We start from the raw sequence: 12,136 nt of genomic DNA on the forward strand, positions 1-12,136 counted from the left end.
TATAAGGGTGAAGGTACTGGTTAAGAAACCAGGAGATGGGGAGTTCTAGTCTGCTCAGGCGTGAAAGTCGGCTAGGTGACTTCAGACCAGGCGCTGTTCCGGAATGGGACAACTTGCCACAGCTAATTCTCTGCGGCCAACTGATCATGGTCAACTCACCATGACCAACTCACCATGGCCTTCTCGCTGCAGGACGATTTAACGATTCTATTTAATTATTTAAAATAATTTTTAAAAAATATTTCAATTTTTTTCCATTCACATTTCATTCTGTCCCTCCTTTGGTATCCTTTCTTTAAGGATTCTATTCCACCATTTCTTTGACCCTAATGTAAATCTCGTCCTGCAGCGAGTTGGCCATGGCGAATTGTCTTAGATCCGGCATTATCTTCTCAGCCCAGCCCACCTCACAGGGTTGTTGTTAGGAAAACAGACAGGAATTATATCTAACAACCATACTGAGAGAGCACCAAGGACTCGTGTGTGTGTGTGTGTGTGTGTGTGTGTGTGTGTGTGTGTGTGTGTATGAAATGTTAATGTATCCCAGAGAGTTTCTGGGGTTCTGGAGGACTGAACCTGGGTATCCCCAATTCTAGTGTAACCGGGTCTGGAAGACTGAAGCTCCTTTGTAGTCTAGAAACTAGGTGATGGAAGAGTTCTAGTCCTGCCTCAGACATGAAAGCTGGCTGGCTGATCTCAGCCTAGTCCATTGCTCAGTCCAGTCCATCTCAGAGTTGTTGTTATGAAAATAACTTCTAACAACCATGCTCAGACAGCACCAAGGATTCTGGGGAAAAAATATTAACCTATCCAAAGACTTTCCCGGGTTCTGATGGACCCCAAAACTCCGTCCCATCCCAACCAGGGCAGGAATGTCCCTTCCTGGCTTCAGAAGTTGTGGGAGCTTCAATCACTGGAAGCTTTCAAGAAGAGACTGGACTGCCATCTGCCAGAAATGGTGTAGGGTCTCCTGCTTGGGCGGAGGTGGGGGTTGGACTAGATGACCTACAAGGTCCCTTCTAACTCTGGTATTCTATATTCAGTGGAACAGCTTGCCTTCAGAAGTTGTGGGAGCTTCAGTCGCTGGAAGCTTTCAAGAAGAGACTGGACTGCCATCCGCCAGAAATGGTGTAGGGTCTCCTGCTTGGGCGGGGGCGGGGGTTGGACTAGATGACCTGGAAGGTCCCTTCTAACTCTGGTATTCTATATTCAGTGGAACAGAAGTTGCCTTCAGAAGTTGTGGGAGCTTCAGTCGCTGGAAGCTTTCAAGAGGAGACTGGACTGCCATCTGTCAGAAATGGTGTAGGGTCTCCTGCTTGGGCGGAGGCGGGGGTTGGACTAGATGACCTGGAAGGTCCCTTCTAACTCTGGTATTCTATATTCAGTGGAACAGAAGTTGCCTTTGGAAGTTGTGGGAGCTTCAATCACCGGAAGCTTTCAAGAAGAGAGACTGGGCTGCCATCGGTCAGAAACGGCGTAGGCAGGGTCTCCTTGTGTGTGTGGGGGGGGAAGGTTGGTTGGACTAGATGACCTACGAAGGTCCCTTCCAACTCATCTGTCTCTCTTTGTATCTGGCGACTCCGGGGAGGGGGATATGGGGTGGGGGTGGGGGCTGCGGGCTGTTTCTAGGCAGGCAAGGCAGTGCCAGCAACAACCCCGCGTGGAGGGAGTGGCGTGTGGCTGGTGGGAACTGGGGTCGGGGGGAGCGGCGGGGAAAAGCTGGGCGCAGCAGCAGCTGCTGCTGCTGGAAGTCCCGGCGAGGATGCAACGCTTGGCTCGCCTGGTCCGCCGCTCGCCCTGGCTTTGCAACGTGGGGTTGTACGGCAGCCTCTTCGCGGCGGGGGATGCTGTCCAGCAGCACCTCCGTCTCCGGCCGGGCCAACGCGCCGACTGGGCTCAGACCCGGCGGGTGGCGTTGGTGGCTCTGACCTTCCACGCCAACTTCAACTACCTTTGGCTCCGGGGGTTGGAGCGGCTCTTGCCCGGACGAGGAGCCGGCGCCGTGTTGGCCAAGGTGGGCTGCGACCAGCTGGTAGGAGCGCCCGTGGCCATCCTGGCTTTCTACTCCGGTGAGTGGGCTGGGGAGGGGAAAGGAAGGAAGGAAGGGGAGAACCTGGCTAGCTCGCGCCTCCCCCCCTCCTCTGAGCACGTGCAGAGCGCGTACCCCACCCCATCCTACCCCCCCCCAATACACCCAATAGACTAGTAGGAGCCCGCAACGGTCGCTGGGGAGACGGTGGGCGACGGCTGAAGTTACAGCGCTCCTCTGGCGGGCGCCCGGTTGCAAAGCCAGCGACGGAGAGGTCGGTTGGGGTTTTTTTGGGGTGGGGGGATGGAAAGGTGCGATATCTAAGGCCGGGGTTTATAGGGGTTTGTAGAATGGAGGAGGAAGAGAAGAGGTGGGGAGGAGGGGGAGGGGAAGAAGGAAGAAGAAGAATGAGGAGGAGGGGCGGAAGGAGAGAGAAGGAGGAGGAGGAGAAGGAGGAGGAGGAGGAGAAGGAAGAAGAAGAATGAGGAAGAGAAGGAAGAAGAAGAATGAAGAGGAGGAGAAGGAAGAAGAAGAAGAATGAGGAAGAGAAGGAAGAAGAAGAATGATGAGGAGAAGAAGGAAGAAGAAGAAGAATGAGGAAGAGAAGGAAGAAGAAGAATGAAGAGGAGGAGAAGGAAGAAGAAGGAGAAGGAGAAGGAGAAGAGGATTGTGGGGTCCTTGGTGCTCTTTGAACGTGGTTGTTTTCTTGCAGACATTTCATGACCCAACTAGGTAACATCATCAGTGTTAGCGATCATTTTCATTTCCTGTAAACTGTGACTTTGGAGAAAAATCTAAAATTATTGTTCTTTGCTTCCTTATGAAGAAGCACATTTTTTTTCCTTTGCAAGGCCATCTGTTGTTGTTTTTTTGCAAGACCCATAGGCAATTTGGTTAGATTTGTCCATCCTTCCATTTCTAACATCTTATTTTCCTTTAATCAGGCATGAGAATGCTTCAGGGAAAAGAGGATATATTTGCAGACTGCCGGCAGAAATTCTGGAACACATATAAGGTAAGTGTAGGCTTGTCACGCATAGGAGCCCATCAAGTCAAACATCTATAGCATCTTTTAAAAAAATTCTTCACTGTACATTCTGAAATATATTCAAGACACAAGTAGTACAAATAAGAAAACCAGGCACAGATACCAAAATATGGGCAGATAAATCTGACTTACCATAAAACAAATAGGCCTTGTGTATCTTTAATTCTTTAATTTTTGTCTTCTTAAGCTTATGCAATATAATTTTTTTAAAAAACCCGACTAATCTACTCCAATACATCACATGAAACTTATAATATTATGAGATTTTTTACAACCATTTTCTACACAAAATTTGCTTCTCTCTGTTATGCTAATATGAACTTAATTAACTTTTTTCTTTTTTCTTTTTTATTCAAAAAGTTTTACAGAAATTTTCCCCCCCTTTCCCCCCCCTCCCCTCTCCCCTCCCTTCACAACCCCCCCCCGACAAACATATGCTAAAAGATTTTCGTCCCAACTTAATTATACCCCTACAATCATCATTAGTTAACTTTTTTCGAATCAGTAAAAAAACAACAAAAACTAAGCACCAATAATGCCTTCCAATCCCTTAACAGCGAGATCAAAACAAACATTTCTCTTACAAAAATTGTTTAAAAGCCTGCCTTTCCAACGAAGTTATTGCCGAATCCTGGAAATCAAAAATACATTTTTCATTGGATCAGCAGCGTAGGGAATTGTATTGGCTGAAAAATTAATGCATGTGTAAAGAGCTTTCCAAAAGCCCGCAAGGCAGAATAGAAGACAGAAGAAAGCTAATCAACTAAGTCCCCGTGCATCAGTCATGGCTTTCTTAACAAATTACTTCATGGACTATATCAGAATATTGTCTATGGCTGCCTGAAATGTGAGCATTTCCCATTAAAATTACATAAGGGCTACGCCTGTCTCTCCTCTTTCTCTCCTTTTTTTCATTTTCTTTTCGTCTGTTTACTTTTTGTCTTCTACCTTCTAATTCTTAGTCACTGCAACTTTGCAAACGTTTAAATGAAAATAGGAGGCTGAAGAGTAGCCTTCAACAAAAACAGAAAAATGTGTGTTTAAATTTTGCTGCAAAATTGGGGGGGAAAATAGTATGCACTTTTCTTTTTATTTATTTATTTAATTAATTAATTTTGTCAAAACAATATACACAAGCATAACACAAAAAGATTATATAATATATAAACATATATATGAGGAGAAACAAGGAAGTATAAGCATATATATATATGTAGGGAAAGAAACAATAGGACAGGAACGGTAGGCACATTTGTGCTCTTATGCACGCCCCTTAGAATCCTCTTAGGAATGGGGTGAGGTCAACAGTGGATAGATTTTGTTTAAAACTTTTGGGGTTATGAGAAGAGACCACAGAGTCAGGTAATACATTCCAAGCACAGATAATTCTGTTACAGAAATCATATTTTCTGCAATCCAAACTGGAGCGGTTGACATTAAGTTTAAATCTATTGGTAGCTCTTGTGTTATTGTAGTTGAAACTGAAGTAGTCGTTGGCAGGAAGGACATTACAACGGATGTTTCTATGAGCTAAAACCAGGTCCTGTCGAAGGCGACAGAGTTCCAAGTTTTATCAACCCAGGATTTCAAGTCTTATTCTTTTAGAATAAGCTAGCCAGCTGATTGAGACAAATTGGCAGGGGTGAAATTTAGCAGGTTCTGACAGGTTCTGGAGAACCGGTAGAGGAAATTTTGAGTAGTTCGGAGAATTGCCAAATACCACCTATGGCTGGCCTCAGAGTGGGGAGGGAATGGGAATTTTGCAATATCCTTTCCCTGGAGAGGGGTGTGAATGGAGATTTTGTAGTATCCTTCTCCTGCCACGCCCACCAAGCCACGCCCACCAAGCCACACCCACAGAACTGATAGTAAAAAAAATAATAATTCCACCACTGCCTATTACACTATTAGTGTGTTTTGTAATTCTATAGTGTTTCTTAAAATGTGGTTTCCCCAAAAAACTCTAGGGGGGGTGGGTGTCTCCAGAATCAACATTATCTGACAATTTATGTTGAAAAATTATACAATATTTAAATTTCAATTTTTTTTTGGCAATTGTGAGAAACGGTTAGGGGCCGCGGGTGTGTCGATTTTTTAATTTTTTTAAAAAATATTTTTTAAAATTTTAATTTAATTCAAGAAATATCGAATGATTTAATAATAATAACAATAAATATCAGCAAGCAAAAGCTGTTTTGGGAGTTCTCAGGAGAGAGAGAAAAATGTTTCAGAAACACTATTATAGATTATGGAATAAATAAACATGGCAGTTAAGAAGTTGTTCCTTGGAATCCTGACAAAGCACTGTTAAGTGAAAATTGCTTTAAAGAAGAAAAAAAAAGAGTAAATGTTTGCAGACCATGCTTAAGCAGGCACAAACACACACCGTTTTGTGGTTGCGTAACTGCTTTAGATCACGCTTCATTTCATGTCTCTCAGATTTCAGGTCTTTGGAAATGCTCCTGTTAGAAACTGCAGGACAAGAAAAAAAAACTTATTTTATTTATTTTATTTATTTATTTATTTTGTCACAACATCATACAAAAAGATTATATAGTATATACACATATAAACATATATAGGAAGAAGAAAAGAAAAACAATAGGACAGGAACGGTAGGCACGTTTGTGCGCTTATGCACGCCCCTTATGGTCCTCTTAGGAATGGGGTGAGGTCAATAGTAGAAAGTTTTTGGTTAAAGCTATTAGGATTATGGGAAGAGACCACAGAGTCAGGTAAAGTATTCCAAGCACTGATGATTCTGTTGCAGAAGTCATATTTTCTGCAATCTAGATTAAAGCGGTTTACATTAAGTTTAAATCTATTGGTTGCCCTTGTATTATTGCAATTAAAGCTGAAGTTTGTTTGTTGAAAGAAACACAGCCATTTATTTATTTGATTTATTTATTTTGTCACACAGTATATATAAGCATAAGCATGGAATAACTACAGTATATAAGCATATATATATATAAGCATAAGTATGTAATAACTATATTAACTGGATATAATGAAAGGAAACAATAGGACAGAAACGGTAGACACGCTTGTGCTCTTATGCACGCCCCTTACAGCCCTCTTAGGAATGGAGTGAGGTCAATAGTAGACAGTTTTTGGTTGAAGCTTTGGGGATTTTGGGAAGAGACCCCAGAGTCAGGTAGTGCATTCCAGGCATTAACAACTCTTGTTACTGAAGTCATATTTTCTGCAATCAAGATTGGAGCGGTTAACATTAAGCTTAAATCTATTGTGTGCTCGTGTATTGTTGCAATTGAAGCTGAAGTAGTCTTCGACAGGAAGGACATTGTAATAGATGATTCTACGAGTTAAATTCAGATCATGTCGAAGGCGGCGGAGTTCTAAATTTTCTCAACCCAGGATTTCAAATCTGGCGGCATAAGGTATTCTGTTGTATTCAGAGGAGTGGAGAACTCTTCTTGTAAAATATTTCTGGACAAGCTCAATTGTATTGATATCAGAAAAAAGGCCTTGTTTCATTTGCTGATCAAGGAAGCCTTAATTTCTTGAAAGATTCATTCACCAGTCTGGCAAAGGGACAACCATATTGTCTGTGGTGTAATGTTGGCTTATCTTAAAGTGTCGGTGGAATCCATCCAAGATCAGAGCGGATAAAAGAATACTTACAAACGTGAATTTCACACCCACCCGTGCATATGCTGGCTTGACACATCGCACTAAGCCATGATTTGCAAATCAGGAAGTCTTACATAAAGCCGAATGAACTGGGTGTGTAGAGCCTATTCAATCCTAAACCGAGCTCTGCACACCGCAACGATTGCGTTAATCCGAAACACAACACCTTGAGTTATAGCTGGGAGCAGTGTACGGATGTAATCAGTGTTTCCTTCCACAATTTTTTTTTTAATAGTCTTGGCTCATAATATTCAAATTACATTCTTTACGTCCTCTGTTATTTTAGTTAGCGGTTGTGACTGGGTGCCCCCGATAATGTTGTGGAATCAAACTCAGCACCCAAAGCAATGAATCAAGACTTACTGCAGTATTTATTAGACAACATGAAAGGCTGGGACTTTCTCCAAAGAATATTGAGAGAGATTCATCCTTACAAAGGAAGGCACTCTTAATTTATGAGGCCCTTGATGGTCTCTGAGCTCTCCAGAAGGGAGATGGGGCCTTGCCCTTGTAGCACTGATGATGTTACCAAGTTGGGCAATGAAACGTCTACAAGAAAACCACCAAGCTTAAACAGCACCAAGAACCCCACAGTTCAACCCTGAGCTACAAACGTTCTCTTCTATTGACTCCTATTTATTATATTGGAAAGGTGGAGGAGACTACAGTAGTGGCCAAAATTGTGGAAACCTTTTGAGAAAAATGGTTTTTTTTTCTAAAACTAGCTAATAACACCACTTTTTTTTGGAGTAGTACCATAAAATTATATATCAATGGAAAGATAATTTAATCAAGAACGTAGTGAAATAACTTTGATGAAGGATTTGCTATTAGAATAGCAGTTACAGTATACAGAAGAAGAAAAAAGAGATATACAAAAATGATTACCACGTCAGTTAGTGCTTAGTTGGGTAACCTTCAGCACGAATTACGGCCTTACAACGTCTTCCCATGGAGTGAACCAAGTCTTTGCAGGAGGGCGACAGATATTTTTTTCTCATATTCTCCGTTTTCATGACTCTAATCCAAGAATTGTTTTTATTCCAGACAGGGTTGATGTACTGGCCTTTTGTACAGGTGAGTGTCAGCGTTAACCTGGGATGGAAGAACCTGATGCATTGCGGTTTCCTTATAAGATTTCCGCTCCTTTGGAAAGATGCTTCTGCTTTTGCGTTTTGTTCTTAAGGTGTTCTATGCCAGGGGTCTCCAACCTTGGCAACTTTAAGACTTGTGGACTTCAACTCCCAGAATTCCTCAGCCAGTTTTGCTGGCTGAGGAACTCTGGGAGTTGAAGTCCACAAGTCTTAAAGTTGCCAAGGTTGGAGACCCCTGTTTTATGTAGTGGTGAAATCCAAATTTTTTTACTACCAGTTCTGTGGGCGTAGTTCTTGGTGGCTTGGTGGGTGTGGCAGGGGAAGGATATTGCAAAATCTCCATTCCCACCCCACTCTGGGGCCAGCCAGAGGTGGTATTTGCTGGTTCTCCAAACTGCTCAAAATTTCTGCTATCGGTTCTCCAGAACCTGCCAGAACTTGCTGGATCTGGTTCTATAGTTAGAAGCTGTAGAGGGTGGGTCTCTATCGGGTTTGGCTTTCTGTTAGACCTTTGGTATTCTCCATCTTGTGAGAATATTTCCTGCCTTCATTTGGGATGAAGAGCAGACACAAATGAAGGTTTAATGAAAGACAGAGAATTCATCCACATTCTATGGTGAAATTACTAGTAAATTACCAAGGACCCCATAGTCTTCTTCCTCCTCCACCACCTCCTGCTCCTGCTTCTCCCCTTCCACCACCTCCTCCCCATCCTCCTGCTCCTTCCCCCTCCCGTCCTTCTCCTCCACCTTCTCCTCCTCCCCTTCCACCTCTTCCTCCCCTGTCCTTTTCCTCCACCTTCTCTTCCTACACTTCCTGCTCCTCCTCTCCTTCCACCTCCTCTTCCCCATCCTCATCCTCCTCCCCCCTCCCGTCCTTCTCCTCCACCTTCTCCTCCTCCCCTTCCACCTCCTCTTCCCCATCCTCATCCTCCCCCCCATCCTTCTCCACTTTCTCCTCCTCCTCCTCCTCCTCCGTCCATCGCTTCCTCTTCCTATACCTCCTGCTCCTCATTGAATAATGAAATGTCTACAAAAGAAAGTGAGACTTCAGAGGAGGCTTGCAAAAAACAAATATCGGCTTTTATTTATGGCCAAAACAAAAGCTGGGGTGATAAAACTATTTCCAAAAGATACAGACAAAATGCATGTAAGAAGTAGCCACACTCCTGCGACAAGTTTACCCAATCAGAGATAAAGGTTCGTTAAAACGGGGTCTTTAAAGAGTTTCTTTGCTCAGGCCCCTGTCTCTGTCCACCTTATCGATAGCCTTGTGTAGGGGAGGTTTCCCTCCCTGGTCAAGTTGTTTGTTTGGCAGAATGCGTTCAGGATTCAGGATTTATGAGGCAGGGAAACTCCCTACTCTGGTTCCTTTATCTATGAGATGCAGTGGTGGGATTCAGCCAGTTCGCACCACTTCGGGAGAACCGGTTGTTAACTTTCTGAGCAGTTTGGTGAACTGGTTGTTGGAAGAAATCATTAGGGGAGAGAACCGGTTGTTCAATTATTTGAATCCCACCACCGATGAGATGGGTTTCAGTAGGTTCTGACCAGTTCTGGAGAACCCGTAGTGGAAATTTTGAGCAGTTTGGAGAACCGGTAAATACCACCTCTGGCTGGCCCTGCACCTGTTTATTCTCTGCCTCCCAAGTCCCAGCTGATCGGGAGGAAATGGGGATTTTGCAGTAACCTTCCCCTGGAGTGGGGTGGGAATGGAGAGTTTACAGTATCCTTCCCCTGGAGTGGGGAGGGAACGGAGATTTTGCAGTAACCTTCCCCTGGAGTGAGAAGGGAATGGAGAGTTTACAGTATCCTTCCCCTGGAGTGGGGAGGGAACAGAGATTTTGCAGTAACCTTCCCCTGGAGTGAGAAGGGAATGGAGATTTTACAGTATCCTTCCCCTGGAGTGGGGAGGGATTGGGGATTTTGCAGTAACCTTCCCCTGGAGTGAGGAGGGAATGGGGATTTTACAGTATCCTTCTCCTGGAGTGGGGAGGCAATGGACCCACGCCCACCATGCCACGCCCACAGAATCAGTAGTAAAAAAAATTGAATCCCATCACTGATGGGGCCTGATATTCCTGGGTATCTGTTTCTTTTATATTTTCAAGGATGTTCCTAGCTTTCGAGCCAAGAACAGAAGCAAGACACAGAAACGAGATAACAAACTTTGCACTAATGCCAACCAGTATTAAGGTGACAATGTACTCAGCTAGAATTAGTTCCTAACAGCTAATTTCTGACAGTATAGAATCATGTAAGCAGAAGCCAATAAAAAAGCTTGATTTCCGAATCAATGATTTCTAGCAGTATCTCACATCAGAAGCAAACAGCAAATGTTGGTTTAATCAGTAGCAATTATATAGTAGCGTGAGCAATTCATAATAAAAGCAAACAGCCAATAGTAATTCGTATACTCTTTCACTTCCAAACAGCTCTCCAACTTCAGCTTTGTTCCTGTTTACCTGCGGACAGCATTTACCGGTTTTTGTGGCTTCCTCTGGGCCATTTTCCTGTGCTTTTCACAACAAAGCGGAGACGGAACAGCGACGTCGGTTTTCAAGCTGTTCCATGCGGAGAAGGCGGATCCAGGCAAGACGTCTTCAGGGAAATAAACCATCAACGGAACCAAGATGACCAAGGCTTAGGACCAATCTCGTATTTATGATTGTTGCAGCATTCCCACGAGGGGTGGTATTCACTTACCGCATGCACGGAGCATCAAAAATGGGACGTGATGACGTCTGGGCGGTTGGGCGGAGCCTCCCGCAGCCACCGCTACCGGTTCGCACGAACCGGATAGAACTGGCTGAAGACCACCACTGATTCCCACGGTCCTGTGATCAGAATTTGAGCTCTTGACAACCCGGCATATATTAACAACGGGTGCAATGTCCCAGGGGCGTGTGTGATCCCAATTTGCAATCTTTTCCAGCAGGGCTTCCGACAAGCGAAATCAATGGGGGTAATATGGATTTGCTTAACAGACTTGCGTTTCACCTGACAACTGTAGGGATTCACTAAAGATCGTGGCCAAAAAAAAAAAAAAAGCCCACAGAATCAGGTGCGATTCAATGCACAACCGCCTTGCTAGCAACAACAATTCTAGTTGCGGTCGTAAGTCAAGGACTACCTGTATGTATCCTGTAGTCGTAGTTGTTCATGATTAAGATTCTTACGGATAATATTTTCTGTACGTACTGGAACATATTCTTATTGAAAAAAAGCACACAAAAAGCAATCTAAATGAGGTGCAAAAATGGATTTGGTAAGGACCTCCTTTACAAATATATTAGAGGGGGAGGGGTTAGGGGTGAAATGCACTTACCTTCGCTACCAGATCGCAAATGTGAGTGCGCACAGAGGGTCAAAAACGGGATGTGTTGATGTCTGGGCGGGTGAGCGGAGCCTCCTGCTGCCAGCCTTACCGGATCGCGTGAACCGGATAGATCCGGCTGGATTTCACCACTGGGAGGGGTGCTATCAAAATTTTCTTTTTATTCAATAACAGGGAGGCAAGTAAAACATTTCAATCTTGTTAGCTGTACTGTAATTCCCATATTTTTAATGCCGTCAAAATGTGATACCGAGAGGTTGCATGCTACGTAATGTATTTCCTACGTAATTTTTCTAGTCCTATCCAGGTTTTTTCCCCCCAAACAGTGTCTTATTCTGCAAAATCCCTTACGTGTTACTATTTTCAAAACAATGTTGTGACTAATACGGGGGCTGGCAATTGTGTAAATTAAGAAAACTCCTGTTGTTCAATGCATGCATGTTTAATGATCTCCGGCTAATGGAACAATTGGAGAGCAAAACACTTTTCGTACGCTGTTTAAAACTGCTGTAATACGTTCCTGTCTCCTGTGGCTTTTTTTTTTTGTTTTCTTTTCAGCTGCAGAAACCTGAATGCGATCCATGATTACAGAAAAGAACGCATCAAATGGTTTCCTGGATCTTTTTAATGGCCCCTTAGTAATGACTTGTTAATGGTGCATATTCGTGCATTTATAAATATACCCCCGTTCCTTACATGTATGAGGGGGTAACAGATGTTTACCAGGGGTGGCATTCGGCTGGTTCAGACCGGTTCGGGAGAACCGGATGCTAATTTTAATCTGGTTCGCCGAACTGGTAGTTGCAAGGATTGGCTGACCCCACCCACCCCACCCTGCCCTGCCCCTCCCAGGAGTCTCAACGCAGCCCGTTTTGGATGCCAGGTAAGTGCAGGGCCCACGCAGAGGCTCTGGGAGGTTGAAAAATGGGCCTGCTGGAAATCTAAAAGCGGGACAGTTTCTGGCCTCTGGAGGGC

At 44.0% G+C, this 12,136-nt stretch overlaps 1 protein-coding gene across 1 annotated transcript; it reads left to right on the top strand.

Moving 5' to 3' along the window:
- Positions 1 to 1,666: 1,666 nt before the first annotated feature.
- Positions 1,667 to 11,668, top strand: MPV17L (MPV17 mitochondrial inner membrane protein like). The gene is made up of 4 exons (XM_058157853.1): positions 1,667 to 2,069; positions 2,974 to 3,044; positions 7,779 to 7,808; positions 10,260 to 11,668. The coding sequence occupies exons 1-4, from the start codon at positions 1,763 to 1,765 to the stop codon at positions 10,437 to 10,439; spliced, it is 588 nt and encodes a 195-aa protein (XP_058013836.1). The 5' UTR covers positions 1,667 to 1,762; the 3' UTR covers positions 10,440 to 11,668.
- Positions 11,669 to 12,136: the final 468 nt, after the last annotated feature.

The sequence above is a fragment of the Ahaetulla prasina genome, chromosome 14, assembly GCF_028640845.1.
Source record: "Ahaetulla prasina isolate Xishuangbanna chromosome 14, ASM2864084v1, whole genome shotgun sequence".
NCBI classification, from domain to species: Eukaryota; Metazoa; Chordata; class Lepidosauria; order Squamata; family Colubridae; genus Ahaetulla; species Ahaetulla prasina.